Consider the following 26,592-nt stretch of genomic DNA (forward strand, 5'->3'; position numbering starts at 1 on the left):
GTCTGGAAGAACATACCCTCATTCTTGCTTTATGTGGTGCTTTGTAATGGAATAGCAGCTTCAGGGAAACAATCATTCTGATTCAACTGCAGATTGTGCTAGTGAGAAATTCATTTTAGCCCTTAGAGGGAGCCACAGCCTTGACTATGGAAATGGAGTGAAAACAGGCAGGTTTTGTTACACCCAGATAGCTGTGATAGAGGAGGTGGGGAAGGGTTGGTTCTCAATTGGTTTTGTTTTTTCTAGCTTTTAATCGATGGGAACTTGTGAATCAGAGGCAAGACTGGTTGTGGGGAATGCCCTAACATATTTGCTTTTCCAGTGATTTGTAGGGTTTGGAATGTGTCAAATGAATGTTCATTTTACCTTTCCCCCTTTACAAGATCAGCTTCCTCCTGCACCTTTTGGTTCCAAGTTCTACTGTTCTCTTTTTGATGCTGATACAGCAGGACTTGAACAATTAAAATGCTGCACACTGCTTCCTCATAAAAAATGAAAAATACAAAGATACAAACCACAAAAATTTGATTAAGGCCATGTAGTTCACAGCCTGGAAATCATGATTGCCACATTTTTTGTTTACTGGTTTTTCTATGAATTATATCCCTTTCTTTAAGGAGGGAGTTGCATTACACCCCTTTCTTTCCCCGTAATTTGTAGGTTATAGCACAATATTTTTATGTAAATGACATGGCTAAAGTGAGTTATATGGCTGTGTCATAAAATCCAAATGAAAATGCAGTTCTGCTGGCTCAGCATTAATCAGCATTGGCAGCTATTCTGTGCAGGGGATGGAGGCTGCCCATGCTCAGAGCAAAATGGATGAAGAGATTTGCAGGCCTTAGCCAATTAAGCTCTTCCTCTTTTCTTAGAAAATGAAATTAAAATGTTTTTCTGTGCCTTTTGCTCTCCCTCCCCCTTCCTCAGCAGATGAATTCTAGTGGCAGTGCTGAGGAGAGCTTAGCCAGAAAGATGTTACACCAGAGATGGGACAGAGTGTGTCTAGTCCCAGAAGATGCCATTTAAGATTAAAGGAAACACCAAACTTAAATTTTAAACAGCTCTGAGCTCCTTGCAGAGAGTGCTAATAGTTAGATCATCAAGTTGTGTGCCAGTAATGTAATGCCTACGAACAAAGAACTGCATTAATAGTAATTTTTATTTTGTGTACAGGCTTTAGAGATGTAGTGTCTTTCTGTAATTATTTTAACTTAGCTTGGACTGTTCAACGAGGGGTAACCAAGGTGGAAAAGCACTGGAGACTTCATTATTCTTTTAAAATATTCAAAATACTTCCCAGGAAGGCTGGAAAGATGATGGATGGCCATAATCAGGAAGTGGGTACCCTTACTTCAAATTTCCCCTGCTCTTCTGAGTCATTAATTAATCCAAATATTAATCAGGCCCAGGAAAGGAAGGAAAGAGAGAAATTTTTATTTTGCAATAGAAAGTTTTATTTTGTGTTTTGCCTGAGTTATCTCCTGTCCCTTAGCTTTCTGACTCTGTTGGCTGGAGCTGCAAAGCTCATTCATTACAAAATATGAGCTAATCCTAGAAATAGCAAGAGTTTTTATAGAAGGTTTGGTGTTTCTTCAAGGTTGCCAGTTTTAGACCTCATAGAATTGTTTAATTTTCTGAGAAATCAGGATGATAATTTCTTCACAGTAATTCAGACTATGTATTTGAAATATTTATGAAAAGGTGAACTATAATGAGAATCAGTGTCTACTAGGTTAAAAATCCAGTTTTGAATTGGCATAGGTTACCACTGGGAACATTTCATGTACAGACAACAGATTCACTGGGATACAGAAGAGAGAAGCAGCTTTATCCCTGTAACGGGACCATGTCTCCAAAGCAGAGAAAAATTGTTTTCTTCCTCTCCCTTTGAAAATATAAGTTCAGAGTTATAAAATCTGTTCTTGGTTATGGAAGGAAATCTGTGACCTCTCATTTTTTGACTTTAACTATGGTGTTTTCTCTGAATTTTTGATTGTCAGGCATCTCTCTCTAGCTTACTGTTAGTGAACAGGGTGAGCAGGAAGCAAAACTGCACAGATGCCTGTGACACCCCTGTGTGTTATGGGAGTGAGCTGTGAAAACACTACAGTTAAAAAAAACTAAAGGAAGGATGTGAAGAGGGCAGTAACATCTAAAATGATGTCGGCACAGGAAGGAAGACAAGCGGTGTAGAAATACAATGGTTTTACACAAATATTATTTCATTCCAGATAAAGGATCACAGCTAGTCAGAATTGTTCTTATATTTGGACTGCCAGCCAAGGAAACTGGTTTCTCAAGAAGCTTCATCACAGTGGGCAGGAAAGCAAGTGGAGAGGCTTGAAAATAAACTGGGCTGGAAAAAGAACTAGGGGGACAATTTTCCTGCAGTCCATCTTCTTCTTGACAGTTATGACAAGGGGGCAGATGACTATGTTTTTTGTAGTCAGGTTTTTTTATTCCTTGCAATGCATATTTGGGGTCATTCTCACTGTATCAGAGAGTTCCTTTAATTGTTTTCTACTAGTGCTTCAAAAGTATTTCTTCAGAGGGGAGAAATGTAATTCTGAAAAGATTTGTCAGATGCAGAAGAAATTTGAGGTACTGGAATAGTGGTTAGTGATTAAACTTAATTGTCTGAATTATTTATTGCTTCTTAGTGCTTCTGGCCTGGTGAGGGTATATGGAAATTGGACCTACTGTCAAATTCTCTTATATCCTGCAAGGTGCTTGGCATAGAATGGTAGTGTGTTGCCAGCTCCTGATGAGGGAGCTTCAGCTCCTAATGAAGCCAACAGGCTGGGCCTAGTTTGGCCCAAAATATGCAAAGCATGGATTTCTCAGAGCGCCATCCATCATTACTGTTTTCTAATAAGTGGAACATTGGATGATTTCTCAAGCATGCCTAGTATTTACTCCCATGACTGAGGTTCTCTGTACCTTTGGGATCTGCGGGGAGGTAACCAGCTCTCTCCTGCCATGCACTCTATTCTCAGATTGTTATCAGATGAAATCAACTATTAATTAGTAAGGGAAAAGAAGGAACTGGTGAAAAAACCTTGATTCTTTCCCCTGATTCTCCTAGATTTTCCACCCCATAAAGCAATGCAAGTCTTAAAACAAATTTATCTACCAGTGATAGCAAAGAGAGAGAAACAGATGATGAAAAACTGTCACCCATGTGGGAGTCCAAAGACCAAGTGGTATGTAGCAGAGTCTTTTTATCTTGGACAGGAAATTAAGGGCAAAATTTAAGATGTATCTTTCTACTTCTATTGGATCTTGGCTTATGGCAGATAGGGTGTTCTTTTATCTTCCTTGCTTCTCCTTTTTATTTCCAGTTTTTTATTTTGGGATTACTGCAACCCAGAGAAAAGCTACATCAGGGGAAGTCGATCAGATTCACTGCTGTGATTAGATAACACTTCCACCTCTAAGAAAACAGTATAATTCTCCCACAGATTAATTCCACTTGATCATTTGGTTACCATCTTCAAATATTTTTGGTGAATAATCTTCAGGCAATGGGTTGTTCATCTCCTTGCTTTTGCTGTTTTTGTTGGGTGGTTGCTCATTGAAAATTACCAGTAACTGCCTGAAAATTTGCTTGTATGCTGTCTTGTGTCTCCATCCTGAGCTACTTCTGCAGCTGAATGCAGTTCAGAAATGATTCTACTTGTCATGCTTAAATGCACATAATCCATGATGAAGAGTTTGTTTTTTGCACTGTGATAGTTTCTGATCAGGATTTGATTTCTGGTCTGGAAGTCAAGCAAAATAAAATAAGAATGATGACAAATGACTAAAACAGCAAAACTGCTTACCCTGAAGCCTTTGCAAAGGTGAGTCTTTTTCAATTAGTGCCAAAATGTGGAGCCACAGCACTAATATAATTGAATAAAAGCAGAGAAACAAAGCTAACCCCCTCAGGGTCTCACTTTTCTGTACCTGACCAAGTGAAATAAAGAAGCAGTAACAAAATCTTCCTTACCCTAGGATTTCTTTTGCCAAACCCTGTTTCCTTAAAAAATAATAATAATAGAAAAGGTATTTCGTTTTAGGAGATAAAATCTGTTACATAAGAGAAATCCTAAATTGCAGGGTAGCATGTGGACTTGAACTCTTTAAAGCCCAAACATGGGTTCTGAAATTCTGCTTTATCTGAAGGCATCATTCAAGCTTAATCTTTGGTTTCTAAGTGAATACAGTGCCACAATCATGCTTCTAGGTGATATAGTGTCTTCTCTGGAATTTTGGTTTATATCAGTCTTGTTTTCTACCTAAATTAGGACATTAGTATTTTGCATACATCAAAAGAATGATACATGAATAGGTGGATTAGCAGTTAAGTTCTTGAATATAAGGTTGTGGAAGTCATGTAAGTCTTTGACAGCTCCCTATCTATAAAGCAGGTTTCTCATGAGGAAATGCAGACCTGCTTTTGCTCTTCCTTCTTGTGTAAACATCAAGCAGAAGGATGTGGCTCAGCCTGCAAATGATCTGTGTTTTGTTATGCCTCTGACTGACCAGGTTTTAGTTCATCTCAGAAAGTGGCCCCCTTCCCACAAAGTGCCACCCTTCCCTGGAGGAGCTAAGAGCTAAACCCCTGTCCAGTGAAAACTGGCTCCCAAATCCAGAGGGTTTGCTTTTGCTTTGTTTTTTATATAATTAGTTGGCTGTTGGCCTTGGTGCTGAAATAATATTGTTTTACTGATTTTAATAAAACTGTCATAGTGAAAAGCCATAATCTCCTGGGAGAGCACCATTGTAACTTTCTCCAGCCACCAAATGGAAAATGAATTAACATCAGGGCTTACAGAGTCTGCATGAATTGCTGAGAACTTAGTCTTGTTTAATTAATATTAATTTATTTATAAAGTGATAAGATTCGTGTGGCTTTTGTTACATCTGCTTTTAATTTTAGAGGCATTTTAATCAGTTTGCTGCATGACAGTATTTGTCAACACCAGGTAAATAGGACCTCTAATATGACTTACTCTGTTGAGGCTAGCTAACAGCCTAGACTGGGAAATAATACGCAAACTCGTTTCTCCTCTCCTATCAGAAGAGATCAGTTCCCAAAGTGACATAGATATTGTTAGTGTAGGTGATACCTGTAGCCATGACATCACTATAAACCCTTGGGCAACACTTACACCCTTGGGAGTGTATTGCTGCTGAAGGGAACTGCTTGACCTGAAAGTCTGAGACTTTCTCTCCATTGAATTTCCTTCTGCTCAAGGAACAAAGCTGATGGGTTCAATCAAGAATCCCTAATTTTTAATGGCTTGCAGTCAAGACCACTGAAGTGACTTTTTCTTTTTTCTCCTGGAATTTGCCTTTTATGTTTTTTTTTTTTGTTATCCTTGTCTGTTTCTCCTCCTTACATTCCCTTGACACTTGTTCCTACCTTTGGAGGATGAGATAAGCAGAGAACTCTGTCCCTGTAAAGACAAGGAGCAGAACATGTCTGCACAAAGAGGGCCAGAGCAAGAATCAAACCTCTCCTGGGCAGGCAGGTGTGGGAGAGCTCCTTTGTTGCAGGTTGCTTTCTGGAGTGCCATCAGTGGGATTTTGTCACTGTAGTAAGGATAACTGGAAGCAGATTTCTTTCTTTTTCATTTTTTTTCCTTTTTTTTTTTTTTTTTTTGGAGTCACCATGCTGCAGCAAATTTTGCGTGACATGTATATTGACCCTGAGCTCCTGGCAGAGCTGAATGAAGAGCAAAAGCAGATCTTGTTCTACAAAATGAGAGAAGAGCAGCTGAGGCGCTGGAAGGAGAGGGAAGAAAAAGCCCGACTGGAGGAGGCTGTGCTGAGAAAGACAGCGAGGCACAACCAGAGTAAGATTTGTGACCTCCTTCTGTACTTAAGGACTGGGGATGGTGGGCATGTAACTGGCTATGAAGGAGACTACAGGGAGGAGTGCCATCTGTCCCCATAGGCAAAAAGACAGTCTGGGACAGCAAAAGCACCGTGTTCCTGCTCCTTGTATCTCAAGGCTGGTTCTTTCTTTGGGGAGTAATTTAATGCTGGAGTAAGGGGAATCATTTTGAAGTGCACGTTTCAGTCAGGAAGGAGTCACTGCTGCTATTCTCTGAGTAACAGATATACCATGACCAGGTTTCCCTTCCACTCCTGTGAGTTTTTTCTTCACCTGCCATCCCCCTCCTCACTGTCAGTCAGGCAAAAGCCTGTGCTGTTGAGGTTTCTTGAGTTGGTAGAAAAGGTTTCTAAGTAGCTGGAGTAGGAGATAAATTTATGAATTTCAGCTTGTCAGGAAGGGCTGTTTGTGAATAAGACATAATGTCAAAACAGCCATGCCATATGAGACTAAATTTCCAACTGTACTAATGAACAGTCTCCAAGAGATTATGTCCAGGGAATAGGAAAATAGTGTGGCAAGGCTGCAAAAAAAGTAAACAACCAAAACCTAAGAAGAAGAAACCAGAAATGCATTTTCATGCAATACATAGTTAAAATATGGAGCTCCTTCCACAGGCTGTTATGAATGCTGAATGTGTGTGTTGACTTCAAAAGCAAATAAGCAAAATAATGGAAGAAATATCAAAAAAGGCCTCTCTAAATGTCATTTTTAACTGACTAGTCTTGGGTCCAAATGGTTTGAAATAAACAGAACTTCTTAGCTCCTTGCTCTTTTCTCTGAGTAAGTGACTTCCAACTCTCCCCCCAGTCACAGGATGATGTTGTTAGGCTGGTGTAAGATAGAAAACATTTTCAGCTTTGAAATGTAACTGCAGTGATTCCTCACTCAACAAGGAAATGTCAGAGATATGTCAAACACTCCTTTCCCTGCAAAATGCCAAAGATCTTATCCTATCTTTAAATCTATTAAAGCTTGAATATTCAAAAATTTCAATAACTTTGGTAGCTGATTTTGAGAAAGTGTTTTAATGCTTATGGGACTGCAGTCAGTGTTTAAAGTGTTGCTTATTTTAATACGCCCATGGTAGAAAGCACCCCAATACAGAGAGATTATTGGATTCAATTGTCAGACCTGAAATATTTAGAGCTTCTGAACCTTACGAAGTGCCCATTAGATAGTTATCAATTCAAAGACTATTATTAGAAGTGTGTTACAAAGCAAAACTATTTTCCAGGGCTCCCTTGAAGCACAGGCCTTTATGAAATGACTAGACTAAGTTACAGTGGCAGTCTCAAAATAGGGAGGGAATGTTCAGAACACCCTAATCGGCCATAGCAAGAGTTTAAAATGTCCCCTCACAGATGGCAAGGTGGATGTTGGAAAATCTCATTCTGTTTAATTTCTATTTTCTTCATGTTAGTACTCTCACTGTGAATGGTACTCTCCGAAGAGGGATGGCATCAAAATAGGTTCTCTCATGCGGCACAAAAACCTTGTTCATGTCAATTGATTTGTAGCTGAGAAAAAATTAAAAATGCAGTTCTGCCCCACATACCAAAATAATGTCTTATCATTGAGATAATCTGTTATGCTCATTCTTTGTGGAAGACAGATACAGAAAAATTTAACTGCAAAAATATTTACATGAGGATTTGTCACAGTGTTGACACCTAAATTTCCATATATAAATTATACATTAGACCTGTTCAGCTTCCTACTACAGGAGACCATTTTCTGGGTAATTAATTTTCTGATTTATAAAGAGTAAGAGAAAGAAGAGCTGCAGAGTAACCTATAGATTATATTTGCTCTGACAAAGGTATTCACAAATACACATTGAGTTAAATTTCACAGTTGCCACTTTCTGTTTTACCATCTTAAATTGCCAATTTAAGGTATTGCTTAGGTCTGACTTTTGCCCACACTTAGAAACTTCCTGCTTCCTTCAGAGCTGTACTGAAGAACTGCTGGAATCAGATTTGCAATTCAGACACTTGGTTCTGCTGAAAATATCTTTTACTTTCATGAACTGATGTGGACCAGAGTCAGAAAATACAATTTCTTTCAGGCGTGCTGGTCATTGACTGTACAGATACTTGTAATTGATTTCTACTGTGCAGTTCCATAATGTGCTGGTAAATGGTCTCACAGTGGAGCCAGCTTCTTGTTTAAAAAAGAAAAGCTAAAGAAAACCCGACCACAAAATATGGGTAAAAGATAAGAATTACTGTGCAATATTCTTGCCTATATGACTCAAAAGGTCAGAGTAGATCACAATAATCTTTTCTTATCTTAAAATATGTTGGTTTTTTTTTTCTTGAAGAAATTTGACATCAACTTTTTTTAGACCTTGAAGCTGCTTAATTTTTAGTTGCCATTGACGTATAAATGAATTTCCAAACGTTCTTCCCCTGCTACAGAGTGTAGAACGTAGAGTGGTTTTATTTCTGTTTTAAACTAGTGGCTACGAAAAAATGTGAAGCTGCCACAATTACGTGTTCTTTATTCCTTTGAAACTGGTGGGCTTTGACCTGTTTCATCTGCAAGTGTTGGTTTTGACTCTACTGCATGACACAGGTTTTATATTCATGCCATTTTGTTGAAGCCAAGAGTTACTCTGGCTTTATGGAAATCTTGGCAGGCTGACATAGAGCAGAATACAGATGTGAGACTTTGATATCTCTAATGTTGTTCTGAGTTTCTAAGAATGTATAATTGACAGGAAAATGTGTATGTTGCTTGTGAATACCATGTTGCATTTGTATAAAATAATTTGATACTAATTTAATTGGAATTGTCTTTATAGGACTGCCTTTCAAATCCTTCTGGTTTTTGTTACAGTTTGAATAGCTGCATATCCCACTTCTTTGGGATGGAATATAGTGATATTGAACAAAAGAAGTTAATGACAATGAGCACTTCTGTTGTTAAAAATGCTTTCTGCTTGATCTGGAGTTCTATACCCCAATTGCTACAATTGTCTATCAATTCAAGAGCTTAGGTTAGCTTATCTTAGCTTCAATGGTATGTGTGCATCCAGCAGCATAGAGAAAGGTGTGGATTTTCCAAATCACAGAGCAGTGATTGTGAATCCAGTCTTGATTTCCTACAGTGACTTGAGGATGAAGTGTTCTTGTGCAAGGTTTGGGTGTACCATCTTATGGAAACTCTTAAGTGCAGAGCTGGGACAAAAAGAGTGGCATATGCAGGTCAGAATGGCCTTGTGCTAGAGCTAAAATCATCAACAGGTTTAAGGAACACTCATTAGCATGATAATTGTTTAAATGTTTGGAAACTAACTAGCAAAAGCCCAAAATCTGCATTGATTTTTACAGAAGTGCCACTGAGCACAGGCTGTCCATAAATGTCTATTCAGTACTATTAAATTTACAGTGTAGAAAACAAAAGCACGTCCAAACCATAATAAGATATAAGTTGTTGAGAGTGTTTATCAAGCCAAATAGTGTACCAGTTTGTGTAGCTAGTCTTATTCTTAATTTCTAAAGAAAATAATATTAGTCACCTGCAGTGAATGGTAAATTGTGCCTGTCTTTCCATTTGGATTATTTAGTTCCCTGTGTCTTGAGGAAAGGTTAAAACTGAAATTAGTATCAGAATGAGTCAATGTTAAAGAAATTATTTCACTTTTGGGGGTGAATGGTATGTGTTCAAATTATTAAAGAGTTTTAATTTCTTTCCCATTTTAAAAACACAGATTGATGTCTAAAAGGGAGCAGTATATAGATAACACTTCAGAATGAAGTATTTCCTTTAGAAGATATTGAATAAATTGTTCCCATGTTTTTGTTATTTGTATCTTGCCTAAAATTATTAGCAGAATTTGGGCATCATGTGGGTCCTTTCAAAATTGCAGCATTTAGTGAGATTATTCAAGGTAAAAGAAATATTTTGTGGCTCTAATTAAATAATGACTGCTGGCTGATACTGGAATATTGCCACAAGTGAGTTGAATTCTTGGAGGTCCATCTTCAGTTCACTCACAAACTGCTCCTGGGCAGATGGTTCAGGAACAGATCTTCATTGTAATGAAACAGTTTGATTGTTCTTACTCTGCTAAAATCACTGAGGGAAATCTCCTCAAAATTTCAAGATCCCTTTGGGGTTTAGTGAGAAGTGACTGACAGGCAGCTTTGCAATTTGCAAGGAAACATATTTGTGATTAGCCAGGAGCCCTTTAACCACTACAGCTGAGTTGGGAGTAAGCAAAGGACCCTACCAATTTGGATTTTGATGCTGATGTAGTATCCAGAACTGTCAGCATTCCCAAAACGAGATCTCAAAAACTGTTGAGCATTAGGTAGCTGAAGGACAGCCATGTGGGAGGGGAGATAATGCTGGTCTGCTGCTCCTTGTTCTGACATTTATTCATTATGAACTGCAGCTCGTGGTGTTCAGTTGGGAGCTATTTGTAAACACTCTTATTTACCTGTCCTTAACAAGAGTAGCTGTGAGAAAATAAGGTAGGCTTATCACAGCATGGCTAGAAAATAATTTATTTGTATAAATGGCGTTTGTGTTAGAAAATCGTTAGAGAATAGATGGTGCTATTTGGAAGCAAGTATTTCAAATATCCCAAGTGGATGGCTGGAGGATACATCAGTGTCAGATGAGAAGGCCAGTGAGTGGGTATGTGTTTCAGTAGGTGTACATGCACTGACAGTTTTCTCTGGTTTTGAACTCAGAAATGTATTCCTCATTTATGCTAAGGCCTCTACATATCCTGGTAATCTTATGGAGATATGCTCCTGTCATTTTCCATTGTCTCTTTCTCTTTATCATTGGATATGGGTCTAACCAGAGACATCAGACCTGAATATTTCTGAAACTTCTGTCCATATGTGGTCTTCAGTTCTGTAGAACCCTGTCTTTTGTTTCCAATTCTGATACAGATGGAACAGTAACAGGAGAACATAAGCAAGAATCTTAGAATAATTTTTATTAGGGGACTGAGCCCAACTGATTTGAACTCATTGACAAGTTTAAATGTAACATTCATGACATATATAGTAGCTTGAGATGAGCTGCAGCTTTATTAGTACTGTACACCTTGGGGCCAGAGCTCAGCTGCTCAGAGCTCGTGCTCAGTGTGGCTGAGGATGAGGTGCAGCCAGACAGCAACTTCTAAACTCTCTGTTCACTTCTCCGGACCTGGGGCCAGCAAGACACCTCCAACTGCCATATGACCTAGATTTTTACCAGATGGAACAAATCCAGAGGGAATTCTCTGCCCTCCTATGATTAGCAGTAAGTCTGTGCTTTTTAGTCTCATATCTTGCTCTGCAGCTGACTTCTCACTTTTGCAGAAAAGTGACAGCAGAATCTCGCTGGCTACTTGACCCTTCTCTTGCGTTCACACAATCCTCAGTGCTCCTGGTATCTGCAACATCTGGCATCTGCCACTTTTTGAGAGAGGCTACTGGGTTAATGGAGCCACTGGCATGGAGAGCATTCCTGTGTTTCTCTGCATTGTGTCCCTCCACATGTGTGGACACAGTGGTGTTAGATGGGTTTTCTTGTACCTACTAGTGCTCTGGTAATGATATGGGTTTGTCACTGTCTGCAAACTCATAAATACTTGATATGGAAAGAGAGCAGGACTGTGGCCAAGGGGAGAATGGGATTCACCCAAGCAAATTCAATATTTTCCTGCTGATTGTGCCAGTTATCAACAAAAATGACTAAAACATTCAGGGACAATGGCACCAGGTTTTGAGAGCAGGATTTGAAAGATGTGGAAAAACTCAATATATTCAAGTCAGCAGTGGATTTAGCCAGACACTGGTGGCAGTTCAATAACCTTTGAGTCCACTTGTTTGCTATGGTGCTAAAAAATCTCACTATAGTGGTATAGTTCTCTCTGCTTTTGTGTTCCTGTGTGCCTGATAAAAGGAGTCAGTGCAAACCTGCCACGCTGCATTAAGTAGGAGAGCCTGGTGCAGAAAGCGATCTATAGTTCTCTATTTATTCTCTGACACAAAGCCTTTATCCTTCCACTTTGACTTTCCAGCACACCCTGAAGCAACCATGCAGACTTGGTTTTATCTTACTCTCCAGCAAAAGGAAAGTCTGGAGGCTTTGTGAAAGGTCTGTGTGAGGAACCAAGCCCTGTATATAGCTTTTACTCTTTACAAGAGTCAGTTTGGATTAGGAATCAGAAATTATGGGGCTATGTTCTTGCCTTATTTTTTTAATGAAGAGAAAAAATATCAAATGAATCATACTGATGTGAATGATTTGAAAACCTTCAATTTTGCTCTAATGTTTACCTAGATTTTTATACTGTCTACAGTGAAAAGATCTGCCATTAAAAAGAATAGACAACAGGCTACCTCTAGATTATACCAGGAGTTAGATCAATATCTTTAAGAAAGAGTTTTGAACGTTGTCTCCCAGTTGAAAGTGGACAAATTACAAAATTGTTATGTGTAACAGCACGTCTTGGCTAGGTAGCCATGAAATTATCTGGAACATCCTAGGTAGAGACCACATAAATGATACTTAATTTCTGTGTTTCTTTTATTTTTTTCTTCTTCTTTTTGGTTTAAAATGTGCAAATCTATAAGTATATGTTGCATATATACATACTGTGGGATAATGCAAACCCACTTACCTTTGAGTGTTGTGTACAGTTATCCTTGCTACATTTCTTAATTACCAGAGTCTCATTTGAGTAACTGCTTCCTCCCTTAGTATTTGCTCTCTTCAATCACTCTTCCTTTATTTGATCCTGCAGGGGTATATTGCAGCATAATTATTTCCATGGTAACAGGCTGTAATTCCATAAACAGAAGATTGAGTTTGTTATATGATCAGGAAGCAGCTGGGGAGCCATGAGGGCTGATTTTTCAGCAATGCTGAAATCCTGCAACCCTTGTTGATATATTAATGTAATCAGCTGAATTTCTTTCTCCCTTTGCAAATCCTCCCCTAAATAGAAAGGCACATAACACAGTGTTGAAATTTGAGGGTGTGTAAACTGGAATGCTAGGGGGCAGAATTTTTGCCCATGTTCTTGTTGGTTTAAGAATTGAAAAGAAAGGGTTTTTTGAATGTATTTTTGGAAGAGTGGGGTTCATGCTCCTATGACTGTTAGCAGGGGCAGAGCACAAATTAATTATAGCAGATCTTCAGTTTATTGTGGGATGATGTTATTTTTATTACTTTCCTCATTACCATCTAATTATTGTCTATATATTTTAATGGATTTACCGCTGTTAAGATTTTGAGAAGTGCATTCTGTCCTTTGAACAGTCTCTCAAAAACATTCACAGAAATTTCCTAGGTTTTCTCCTTAGAAAGAAGTGAGATAATGTGCATCTATTTGTGTGTTTGTATAAAAATGAAATATAATTAGATCCTTGTACTGGCTAAGCTCAAGGAACTGAGAACAGCCTAAAGCTCTCATTCACATTTTCATCCTAATCAATGTGCTTCTAACATGTGTCCTGGAGCTAATGAAACTCTGAACGGAACCTCATCTACCCTGTAACTATCAGAATTCAAGCTTATATTTTAATGAAACCATAAAAATAATTTGCTTGGAAAACCAAGAAATCTTATGTAAAAGACATTGTGCTCAGACCAAAGTATAGCAGATATCTGAACAGCAGGACAAAAAACCCCAGCCCTACAAATACACTAAACTTTACAAGCTATGGTTTAGCTCTCCATGGCAAAAGTGGATCAGACTGATCAGCTTGATGTCAGCAGTGAACACTCATACAGCATAGGCTGTATTTCAATTGTATAATAAATTTCAGGAGTGGTTTTTCTACCACAGAGAGAAAAGACAGAACAAGACTCTCTGTTTTCTAAAGCAAGTCAAATGATATTTGTATGACTACAAAGCTTTCCAGCAGGTGAGGAAGGAGAGTCAATTGTTGCTGCAGAGATCTGTAGCTGCCAAGCACAAGAATTATGGTGGGAAGCCCAACCTCAGAGAAATAAGTTTGTTCATGGAAATAGCAAACTCTTTTGAAAAAAATTTAGCAGACTTTGAATGCTGTCCCATGTCTCTGAGACTATAAATAAGTGATCTAATTTTCTGTGGTATTCCCTGTGACAGAAAGGCAGTAGAGCACTTGGTGCTCTCTATCTTCGCTGGACTAAGCAGGCAGACTGTGGCTGAGTGACAGCACAGCTGGCAATCTTGACACCAGATCAGGCCTCTAATGGTCCTTGGAGTAGTTCCCTTGTAAACACTGGATATGGATCACAAATGGGAATTGTTGGGGATGCTGTAACTGTTAAAGCAATGGCGAACAAGCTTGGAGGAAGGAAGCTGACTCCAGTAGTATACCGTTTGCTCTAATTATCATTATTTTTAAAGCCCTTTTAATTGAAACCATGAGAAAATGAAGGCAGATACAACTCAAAACCACAGAAAACACACTGAAAACCATCACCCATAAAACTCTTAAACCAGAGGTTCAACTCCTCTTTTCCAATTAGCTGAGACAGTGTGAGGCCCAGTTCTCCTTTGTGTAACTATTTGTTTAAAGCCCTAGTCCCAACGTGGAGCTGATTGGAAGTGAAGCCCGATGCAGCCTGATCATTGCCTGCGACCAGGATTCCCCATCCCTGTGCCATCAGCTGCTGTCCTCCTCTCTCTCCCACTAGGCAGTGTCGATATTCCCTGGCAGAGCTCAGCCGTGGCAGTATCGATACCCTGCTGACACCAGGGTGACACAAAGGCCAGGAGCAGCCTGTGGTGTCCTGCAGCACAGCCCGTGGTAACACTCCAGCACTCTGGGTGGGTGTGAGATCAGCCGTGCTGCTGGCAGAAGCTCGTAATTCTTGTGGGTGAGAGCTTGAGTTTCCTATGGCTCTCCAGGGCATTGTTTTACACTTTCATTGCTATTATAGAATAGAAAACATGATTTGGTCTTATTTTTGGTTGTGTGTGTTTACATGTGCACACTTGAGTTGCTGTTGGTTCACGGTTTAGGTCTCCTAGAAAGTTTTCACTGTGATCCCCTTGCACTGCAAATTTGAGAGACCTGATTTTGCATTTGTCTGATCTGGCATTTATTTGGAGTAAGGAACATTATCCAGAAACCAATTTACTCCTCTCGAAACAGTATAGATGTAGATTTAGAGGAACTCCATGTGAGATACTAATTCATGGATGCACCAAAAAGGTTAAAAAACTGCAAGAGTTAATGCTGTCTTCTTGTGGTGCTACAGAGTTGTTTTAGGTGAAAAATGATTGAATATTAAAGCTGATAATCATTGATCTGAAGAGTAGGGATGGAGAAGACCTGGTAAATTATTCAGTAAATTTTCCTGATGAAGCAATGTTTGTTTCTAAAACAATTCCATTTCTACTCTCCAATCCAGACTAATTTTGATGTCCACTACTTCCTAGTGATAATTATTTGCCACATGTTATAGTCTCTCCAGGAAGAAAAAAGTACTTTTGTGGTCAAGGCACAAGACTGGAGCTCAAGAGATTTAATTTTTATTTCCTGACTCTGTATTAGTATTTGTGACTGGGCTCAGAAGCCTGCTTCTAAAAACGAAACATGAGGTTCTCTTGCCTCTTTGTCACTTAAATTTGAATTTTTTTTTGTCAGGACCTGTCTCTTCCTTTTATATTTAGTTGAATCTTTATTTTGTTTTTCTGTTTCACTTGGAAATAAAGTGTATTAACAAAACATCTTATTTTGCAGAAAAAAATAATACTTGAGAGGCATTTTAAAGCAGAAATTATTTTGTTTGAATTGGCCCTTGGTAGTGGTAATTCTCTGCTTGCAAAGCAGACAACACTAGTTTCCTAAAAGTATTAGGGAAAATAATTTTCTGTACTTTCATCTCAAATCTTGCCATTGATTCTGCAATTTAAAAGTGCAAGACCAGTATCATGAGCCTAGCAGAGCTGACACTATCATTGTGAATGTGATTCTGGAGGCTGCAAAGACTTTTTGTGTGGCAGAAATTCTGTTTTCACATTGCCAGATTTTCTCCCTGAGGCGCTTATTTCTTTTTCTGCACGCTCATTTTTTATGTTATTATGTGCTAAGAAACTAAAACATAAAGTTTTATGATCAAAATGTACAGTAAAGCCCATCTCCAGCTTTATGGGAGCATAGGTCTAAGGGAAGCTTTACGTGGGACTCATTTCTTAAAGTAAAATAGATGGTTGGATGTGAAAAGGCCTTTTCTTCTAGAGAAAACCCTGAATAAAGGCATATGTGCTCAAGTTGAACTGTTTTAAAATTGTATATATGGAGGTCTGTCTGTTTAATGCTAAAGCTTAAAATTTCCAGATTGCTTGATGCTGCTGTGATCTTTCAGCTTGAACTGTGGGTGTGTACACAGCAGTGTACTGTGCTGGGGTGTGCTGAACCAACAAAATGTTATCCTGGTCTTTTCAAAAGAGTTTATACATCTACTGTCTATAGCTTTAGAAGAGAGATCCATTGTTTTAAAAGAAGAAAGAGAACAGTTTCTCAAGACGTCTACAAATCAGCTGTTTTTTTTATGGGACTGGCTTGCAGCGGGTAAGTTGTATCTCTGAGAAACACATTAATAACTGTTTGGCACAGGAAACCTGGAAAGAAGTAAAGACAAAATTTTTCTGCTTACCTGAAAAGGTGGGTTTGGGGCTTGGTATTTTTGTTTGTTTATTTGTTTTTAATTTATTCTCTTTCCATCTGATAAGGTCATAAACGAACAGAAGTAGTGAAGTTGTGTGAGAACAGGAAAAGTATTTGGTATCTACCAGTTATGGTACAGATCAATTACCATGAGGCATGTTTTTTCCAATTTTTTTTTGAAGTACCATATAAAGGAGAGCAACTAGGGTATTCAGATTCCTTATAGGAAAGAGGACATGGAACACTTTTAAAACAAAAGCTGTCATTGGTTATGTGGGACTGGTACTCTTGGGAAATCATTCCATACTTCTTAAGATGCTTTACCATGAAATGCAGTAGGTGAAAACCTTTCAGGCAAATACTGATATGACCAGTCAGGTCTCAGCAGATGGTATTCAAATGCTGTATCCAAAAAATGCAACATAAATGTCGGGTTGACAGGAACACAGAAACGTACAGAATAAGAACGGCAGTAGAACACATTCACATTTATAACCTGAGACATAATCTGATAGACTGGGAAAGAGCAAATGCTTTTGAGACTTGTTGAAGGAAAACATTATTAGCTTAAATTTCCAGCCCCCCTTGAAGTCAGTACTGTTAGGCCAACGCTGGGAATTCGTATAAATTACATTTTCCAATTTGATATAGAATATTAGCTTTCATTGTGAGATTGGATACGTTCCCTGCCTTCAGTTCCTATTGTCAACACTTGTGAGTGTGGGCTGGCGGGGGCACTGCCTGCTGTCAACAGCCCCACTTCCCTTCCTCCTGCACTTGTCTGTCTGCAGTCTGGGATGTCAGAAACACTTTATTGATTGTGCTTTGGGAAACTTAATCCAGTTAAATGGATACTGTCCTACTGCAGAATAAGAGAAGTCGAGGGTGAGAGTAGCTAAGCTGGTGATTGTAGAGAAAGATGTGGAAAAAGCAGAAGCAGAGCCTGACTGTTTAAATAGGACCAGGTTTCTTTTAAGTCTTATGGGAACACTGGGGAGAAACTACTTGGAAAAATGGTGCCCTGTCCATTTCTTCACATTTTCAAATGAGGCAAGATGCCTTTTAAAAACTGTGTGATGACCCACAGTTTTCTAACCTCAATATTTGGGTGAGAGGGTGAAATCTAGAGAATTGTAATATACAGGGAGTGATATGAACTGCTGAGCATTTATGGCCTTGTAGTCTGCATTGTTTAAAATAAATCCATTGTCCATCATGGCAGCAGTCTTTGTGGTGTAATCCTCTTTTTTTGTTGAAGGATAGTGTCAACAAATTTGCAAGAAATAAAACATAAAAATGGATGTGTAAGAGATGTTTCTACAAATTCCTTATTATGAACCTCTAAAATGCTTTTCGTATTTGAGAGTTATATGCATAAAAGCAGAAGGAAAAGACCAAACTATGCTGAGTCATGTAGTTTATATGACTGTATATGAATGTATTCAGATAGGATCTAATCTAGTGCCCTTTGCAGTCCTGTAGTTTGTTCTCTTGGACATGAAGATTCACCAAGTGTAGTCTGTTTTGTAAAGAGCTGTCAGGCTTTTTTGATGTTCTCAGCATCACTCTGTCAACACAGTAACTGTAGATTTTTGCATGGTGTGTTTCTTGAAAGCTGAACCAGAAACTTAATCCCTTTCGATTGCCTACGTGAACAGAATAGGCTTTGCAGTGTTGAGTGGTGTGCTCTGAGTATTCAAGCTCCCTGAAACTCTTCCTTCACACAGTGGCATCAGGAAATTCCTGGATTTTTTTGAAGGTGTTCTGGTGAAGTCTCTCTATGCTCAACACTCAACATTTTCTGAGCACAAAGGATTGCACATTATGTCACTGGTTCTTGTTTTTACCCCATCTCTTTTTCCATGCTCTTCATTCATCCCTTGCTGAGTGAAGAAAGAAAATATGACAGTTAAGTAGGGATCATTACACCAAAATGCTGGGAAATGTATGCCAGAATTAATAATTTGTATTTTTGTGGGACAGTGAGTATTTAAAGATTGTGTGACCTGCAGCATACAAACCCCAGCACGGTAGATTGGTCAAATCAGATTTCTTTCAACCTCTAAGTAACGTTTTGTTCTGACTTGTAAATCGCAAGATTTATTGTTTCTAAACTGCAAATTTGCCATCTTTTCACCTACATCTGTGTGAGAATTTGAGCCAGTCTTTATATTTTGGGTTGTTCTCGGTGGCTGTTGCAGGTAACGGCAAACGCGTGCAGTGGCTGCGTGGGAAGGATGGCGAGGTCTGGGTGTGGGTGATGGGAGAAGGCCCAGGTGACAAACCCTACGAGCAGATATCCGAGGAGCTCATAGCAGAGAGAGCCAGGCAACAGGCACAGAGGGAGGCAGAAGAACTATGGTGAGGATTTATGAAACTGAATTCAGGGTCCGCTTGGCATAATGGGAGACGTGGCCTTGTAGAAAGGTTGCAGGTAACGGTGGGTGGAATTGGTAAGTATGTTTTGTGAACATTGGCTTTGACTTGCTTGGGCAATTTTTCAGCATGTAAAAAATGTAATTTTGTTTCTCTTGAATATTGAAAAACAAAAACCCCCTATTACAAAAAAAAAAAAAAAAAGGAGCAAATATTTTCCTGTTGGGGAATTTTGCTAAACCATTGGCAAATTTGTAAATAAAGAAAACCGAAACAATTCTGAGATGATTAAATTTAATATGTTTGTTGTATTACAAATCTGAGCCCACAATGGGGATTTGGTACATAAAATCCTTCTCAAAATTGGTTTTATTTGCATTTTGCTTGCATTAATTCTTATTCTGGCAGTTCAGAAACTGATTATACTAAGTGCCGTGCTGCTGTTTCCAACAGGGCCTTTCCCAGGTTTGGGAGAGATTCAAAAATGTTTGGATGCCTGATATTGTTAAGAAGTAGGCCACCTGTCTCACACACTTCCTGTAGTGCAGCACTGAAAAGTGACAGTTAAATATCAGGTTATTCTGTATTATCCCTTTTTGTATGAGATTATTCTTTGCTTATAGTAATTGCCTATTTAAGCAAGGATTAAAGGCCTCAACCCGATCTCTGCATTTCTTTTACACTGTCAGTACTAATAAACAGTATAGCATAAGAATTTGTCAGACATTTGCATTGATATTTGAAAAACAATAAATTCCCGATCGTGCTTTGCTAGAAAAAAGTGACAGAAAAATCTATTTTTGCAACCAAGGACAGAAAAAAATCAGGTACAACTCAAAGACATCCAAGAAGTACTTGTCTAATTTAGAATGTTTTATTTTAATTGGTCATTTATCAAAAATTGTAAACAGTCTCCTTTCTGGATAGTTTCCTCAAATCTGATTTGTGGCAGGTCTCCTGGTAAATATATTTTCTTTCCTTGCATAATTCCAGGAAGTCTTATGCTAATTGTTTGTGGCAACTAGTGAGTAAGTATTGATCTTCAATTTAAAAAAATAATCAGTGGCTTAATTTTTTTTTATTTTCACACCTTTTCTGAAGGAGACAAAAGGAAGCTGAAATTACAAAGAAATTCCGGGATGCTATGGCTCAAGAAAAAGCACGAATAGTGGCAGAAAAGTGGAAAATAGAAACAGAGGATCGGAAAGCAGCCAAGCTGGAGGAAGAAAAAATTCAGGAGGAATTAAAGGTTTGCATAAAGTAATTTGGTTCTTTTAATAGTGTTTTAATACAGACTCAAAGTTCTAGTCACCTTCAGTGCATGTTTGTTAATAAGCTTTAAAATCCACAGTTGTAATTTTTCATTCTGGAATGTACAAACAGCTACATGGTACTCACCAGAACAGCTGGGTGAGTGATAAGAAAAAATTACAAACTCATTCACAAGTGCCAGAACAATCAAACTGGTCATTCAGCTCACACGTTAACAGAATTGTTCAGTCGGCTGTTCTGGGTGAATCATACTGGGGGAAAAAGTGTCCAGTGGTGAAACACCTCACTTTGAGTTAGTTTGCTTGAACATATTCTGTGCATTTTGGATGAGTTGTTCATGTATTGAACTTGAAAATTATGTCACTACTTTCTTCAAACTAGTAAGGGATGGATCCTTCTCCTATTCAACATATAGGAAAGATCCAGTTGGCTTTGCTAGGAGAAGTTTATTAGCCCGATTTTTATTGACTTCATAATAAACTTTCCATGAGATGTTACAGTGTTTTAAAGTTTTTTTGAAATAATATTTTTTTCACTTTTTTTGTAGAAAATAACAATTTAAAAACTCAAGAGGCAAAGATGGCATCTTTCCACTCTTTTCATATTACTGGATAAAGATGAAACCTTGTTTAAAAATGAGAGAAAAACACAATTGATTCAGCATGCAGAGAAATTATCACAGTCCTCTGAGTCTGGGATGTGCAGGCTGGGACTGCACATGATTGGTGAGGCTGGGTTTCCATGGAGAAAGTCTGTAGCAAAATATGACTCCTAGGAGATCTGCATCCAGTAACTTCCATCTATATGCCTCTCCCCTGCTGACAGCCTGCTGTATCTCTCCTTTCCTTTCCTGACACAGTGATTAAAGGTGTGGAAGGGGTGGATAGACTTCCCCCTTGCCCCTCTGGGATGGGAGGAATGGTGAAAAACTCAGTGTAAAATTTATGTGGTTTGATTACAAACTAGAGTCAACAAGGTACTTGTCACTGTAAGCTGTGGGCCTGGGATCTGAGGGTGGCTGTGGAGCACAAAGCCAGGGCCATTCCTGCAGCCTCCTCTGCACAGAGTTGCTGATTTACCTTTGCACAATTAATTTGAATTCGCAGGAGGGAACGAGGCCTTTGAAATTCGATGTCAATGAGTAATGGAACTATACCTTTCAAGTACTTTATTAATATATGAATAATGAGCAGAGCAACTAATTAAACACTCTTTCCTTTGCTCTCTGGAAAGCAAAGCCCTCTTGAACAAAGGCTGATACAGTGTTCACTTATATCTCTGTAGTTGATTTACAGGGCATTCAATGGGGTAAATGTCCACAAGCTCACTGGTACTATTCTGTTTCAAAGAGACTTTTTTAAAAAGCAGAGTGAGAAACTTCTGAGACTTTTAGTGGCCAGTATTCATACTCTTCTGTTAAGGAAAACTCGTTCTTCAGTTGTTGATACAATTAACAGTAATGGCACCAAAATCTACTCATTTTCATATGAATGGAAAGGTAATGTCAGTGTTCTGTGTTCCCACTGTTTCTCAGGACATGAGCAGGTGTCCTCCATCCAGCTGTGTGCCTGGTAGGAGCAAGGAGCACTGCTGTAATTGGGTTGAGAATATGGTTCAGTTTCTACTTTGAATTTCAAATACTAAACATTGGGCAGCATTTCTTTAGGTCTGTTCATAAAGTTGCCAATATATTTATCTGATCAAAGAAACAGAAACCTTTTCCTCCCCTCTGGTTTCACTTAAATTCAGCATTTGTAGATATTGTTTGCAAAAAATTTAAATAAGCAGACCAAAATTTTTAAAACAAGACTCAGAAGAAATGAACTCTGTGGCTTAAAAAATTAGTTTGGAAACAAGATTTGATGCAGTGGTTGTTTTTTTAAATGCTGCTTTATTGAGTGTGTTCCTGGCATTTCCTTTATTAATACAACAACATAGGCTAATTTCACTTTCAGCCCTGATCTTCAATTAGGTCTATAATTTGAGATCTGTTAGGAGAGACTTGGATTGACATGGGGTTTCAGCAGCAGAGGTTCAAATGTAGGATTGATTCCTCGTACTTTAACACCACTCCTTTGGTACTCAGAAAAGCAACTTATCTCTTACTTGGTCTTGAAAGAGCAGATCTTGGACATTGTGCTGTAGAACTACTTCAAGACAGCAAAAGCATTTCAAAGACAGGTGAATCTCAAGGCTCATGTGGGGGGCTTGTTAATTTTTCTGTCCACTGGCTCATTTAACCTCACTTGGCTTTCCTTCTCCTTCCCATTTTACTCTTTTTATAACTACTCTCGTGCAGTGGAAGAGCTACATGAAATATTTACAGGCTGAATGAGTGGATAGGTACTAGACAAGAAAAGAAAGTTATGTTTCTGGCATCCACATCCAACTACAGAAAGGGAATAGAACTAGGGTTCTGGGAAAAAGATGAATTAATGAATCTACTCATGTATGACTTAAGTAATTCAAATAATGAAGAAATGGCTGCAGAATGAGATGCAAATCAGTTAGCAAGCCCACTTTAACAGGTTTAAAATATTTAACATCTTGGTAATCATCCTTCTGTGATGATGACCTGATCATGTTTAAAGAGGTCTCCATATTGGGGTATGAAAAGTTCAGCCTCTGCTAATGCTTCATCCTGTTGAGGCATTTTGAGTTGGGAAATTGAAACTCTGTCCTTTCTGCTGACTGTTTAATTTCTAACCATATTGTATCACAAACACTCCTTTTTAAAATGCTTTTATTCCTCTTGACCTATCATGGGACGTTAGGGCTGTCTGCACTAGGTAAATGATATCTCACATATCAAAGTGAATGATGTTCCCTATTTCCTTTTCCAACACTATTAGAAAATTATTGCTTTCCTTGGTGTTTCTTAAGCAGAAATGCCTTTAATTTATGATGCTAGAATATAAATGTTGACTTCTCTATTTTTGCAGTTTAAGGACAGCTATTCTTTTATGCACTTATTGCAAAGGACAAATAAGAAAGCCAATTACTATCATTAATCTTTTTGCTAATTCACAAAGGCTATGAGATCATAGGCATAATTTTCTACTGTTATCAGTAGCTGTCATTAAGAGTCTTGAACAATGTGCAAAGCTAAGGAAAATTAAAGGTGCGAGTGTCAGCCAACCAGGGACGAGTGGTATCCTTCAGCTACATTTAGAATTAAAAGAGAGATGGTTTCTAAGCTCACTCTTCATGTGGTCTGCATAAAGCAAGAGAATATTAATTGTAAAGTACTGTCCTTATGACAACATCAGATACCTGCCAAATTTAATAATATAAGCATAGTTGACAGCAAAGCTAGATTGCTTCTTAAAAATTCCCTGGGAGATGAAATATGTCTCTTCAAAGAAGGCAGGTTGAGAATCAACCTTTAGAGAAGAACAGAATAATTAGTGCTTCAGTTCAGGAAATCTCTAATTAAACTTATGCTTAATAAAAAGAACACACTTCAGTCCTATTGACTTGGATGAGCTTTCAACATGTCTGAGTGCTTTACTGTGCCCCAAAGTGCTGTGGACCTGATTCTTCAGACAATTGCCAGGTGTACAGTTTATGGATACAGTGAAATGTCACCACCACTTGCAGTACTGTGGGCTCTTTCTGATGTAGCACTGAGCATTCTGTCCTGATCTGAAAAAAATCTGTCTCCAATAAAAGTCAAGTGCTTGAGTGGGACTGTTATCTTTAAGAGCAAATAAGCTGTGAGTTCAGCTCACAGTGCTTTGCTGTGCCAAGAAAACATTGAACTCTTTCCCAAAGACAGCATATTTAGAATCTAGGAATGTGACAACAGCTTCTTGCTGGGATTTGGCACCCAGTTCATTCTGAAAATGCCTTAGTTGGGTTGTTTCAATGGCAATTACAATAATTGAGTAATACCTAATTTTGTTTTCTTTTGTGAGACCACAGTTCAGAAATCCTATTTTTTCTATCCAGTTGTCTCTTGAACAATGTTGGAAATTAGGCAGCTGTTAGTTACAGATGGGAATTGGGTCTTCAGGTTTTTCTATCCTACTTGTGAGAAACTGTGATATTAATTTTAAAGAAAAATCTCTTCCCTGTAATGACTGCACTGCTGAAGCCACTGTCTTTATTCTGGATTGCTAGTAAAAACTAGCAGAGCTTTGGTATTTCCCATGGGTGACTGGGAAAATCTGAGCCACTAAGGAGGATAGTTTGCACGCTGGGAACTCAAGCTGTGAGGAGTCCCTAAGATCCAGAGACAAACTTTCAATAGATGTTCACTGGAATTACAGCAAGTTACTCAAGCAGAGTCTGCTCCAGTGTGTGTAGTAGATGTCAGATCTCTCCCAGCCTGGAACAGCCCTTAGCTTTGTTTTCTAGCTCATCAAAAAGAGGGTCTTTGTGATCCAGAGTATGTTGTTACTTCCCTGTATGAGACATGCATGTCCTGGGACATATCCATGGCTGAAACATAGCTTCTTCTGCATAAAGCACGACTGCATTTAGTACATTTGCTTTTATGCAAATACATGCACAGTGAAGCGTTGCAAAGCCTGTGTTCCTTTCTGAGACATTGGTAGCAGAGAAGAAAATAATGCCTCTGCAAACACTTTCTTTTCTGGTGCAAGTGAGACAATTTTCTCAGAAAATGGCTAGGAAGGAGTTGGACATATTTCTGCCATTACTCACAGCTCTGTTGAAAACTATCAGGTGTGTTTACAGGGAAATCTGATCTCTGAACTCAGCCAGCTGTGTCGGCCTTGCTGAGAGTGGGCTGTCCTACAGCTGGGTACTCTGGGATTCCCAGATTTTCTTCAGAGGAGGGAGTCTTAAGGGCTCTCAGCTCTGTGGCAGGTAGCCTGCATGTCTTCCCTGGGGCAGAGGTGATTGCTGAGTGGGCTCAGGAGATTCACTGCAGCTGTAACTTTCAGGGCTGCCAAAGATACTTTTTGCCAGCCTGAAGCATTGAGGGAATCCCAGGCATCCTTTTTGTTGCAATGAAGACACCTTATGAGTTTTGCCTTGAGCATGATACTGGTCATTCAGCTGCCCTGCACCCTGGGAGACTCCCCAGAGAGACCCCAGGACCCGTGGCAGCCAGGAGCCCAGTTTTCCATTGTAAAAAAATCCACTACTCTGTTTTGCCTTTTCCTCAGTGTATATTTTAAATCTTTCTGCAGCAAAAACTAAATGCTGACCTAATCTCCTCTCATCTGCCTTGGACTGAAACATTAGAACCTAACCATGTCTAATATTAGATATTATTTAGAGCTGTCCATAGTAATCAAGGCACACATAGACAGTAATAAGTTTGTGGTAAATTCTCAACTGCCAGAGGACAGATAAGACCATTTAACATGTTCAAATTCTCCAGTGGAGTTAATACCTGAGAGGATTACTGCTGCCTGTTGAATTGTCAGTGTGATTTGTTTCTTCAGGTTGGTATTTCTTAGCAATTTAGCCACTGTACTGAATTGCCAGCTTCCTAATTATTCTGGAAGAGCTGAAAGGGACACGGCACAGGGTACAATCTCTCTTAACTGTTGGACAGAAGGTGATGTTTGTAGGTTATTACAGCTCTTACTCTCAGCTCTGGTGTGCAGGATTGAGTTCATGGGGAGAAGCAAATAAACTGGTTGCTGTGTTCTTCCAGTGGAGCAAATGTGAGAAGTCCAGTTGTTGTTCATTGTAAATACATACACTGTTTAATCATACTTGACAAAAGGATCACTGTTCTTTCCTGTGTCACACTAGCAAGGGTTTTTTCTTCTCACACGCCTTTAAGGAGTTGTACAATGTACTTGTACATGCATCCATGCACTAATTAAAAAAATAGAAATCAAAACTTGTCTTTCTGTAGAAAGGAAAATTGTAAGACAGAGTTCTGGTGAATTCAGAATCAAGTGCCAGTGTTAAGTTTTTGTTGTTGACTCTTCTTTGACTTAAACCTTCCTCTTTTCAGCACACACAAAAAAAAAGTGGGGGTAGGATTTTCTTAGTAGGCATTCTGCTTTCCATTAACAGCTCAAACTCTACCTGACTTCTAGTTTTTGGTGGAGGTTTTTTTCTTTTTTTAGATTGTGTATTTTGTTTGTTTGTTTTTCTTATACACTTCATCTTTTTACTAGAAATGTTTCAATTACAACTACATTAAAAAATAACCCCCAACTTGTGAGAAAAACTCCGTGTGATTCAGGGAAACTGCTGTGAAATCGATTTTTTCCTCCTTCCTCTATATTAAATTTTACTCCATGGTTTGAGAGGTTGAATATAAAACATTATATAACCCAGGATTACCCTTGTGTCTGTCCATCTTCCTGAAAAGATAGCCTAGATGTATTGAATTGTTTTAGGTAGTGAAGCTAAGTAAATAAATATTTTCCTCATAAGAATAAAGAATAACTGATCTCATACTTTTTCCAAGAAGGGAACAGAACTATTTATTAGCAACTGAAATAT

At 38.6% G+C, this 26,592-nt stretch overlaps 1 protein-coding gene across 4 annotated transcripts in view; it reads left to right on the forward strand.

Moving 5' to 3' along the window:
* The first annotated feature begins 1,370 nt into the window (after positions 1–1,370).
* The window catches only part of SH2D4B (SH2 domain containing 4B), a 68,175-nt gene continuing 42,953 nt past the window's right edge, over positions 1,371–26,592 (forward strand). Inside the window, exons 1-4 of one of the 4 annotated variants that reach the window (XM_032694906.1) lie at positions 1,371–1,375; positions 5,655–5,843; positions 18,708–18,867; positions 19,984–20,131. In XM_032694906.1, the coding sequence (XP_032550797.1) occupies positions 5,660–5,843; positions 18,708–18,867; positions 19,984–20,131 (492 nt within the window). In that variant the 5' untranslated portion in view covers positions 1,371–1,375; positions 5,655–5,659. Of the gene's footprint in view, positions 1,376–5,641; positions 5,844–12,715; positions 12,796–17,239; positions 17,392–18,707; positions 18,868–19,983; positions 20,132–26,592 lie in introns of those variants that run through there. The other 3 variants (XM_032694907.1, XM_032694909.1, XM_032694908.1) reach the window with 3 other exon arrangements.

Source organism: Chiroxiphia lanceolata, chromosome 8 (genome assembly GCF_009829145.1).
Source record: "Chiroxiphia lanceolata isolate bChiLan1 chromosome 8, bChiLan1.pri, whole genome shotgun sequence".
In the NCBI taxonomy this organism is placed as follows: Eukaryota; Metazoa; Chordata; class Aves; order Passeriformes; family Pipridae; genus Chiroxiphia; species Chiroxiphia lanceolata.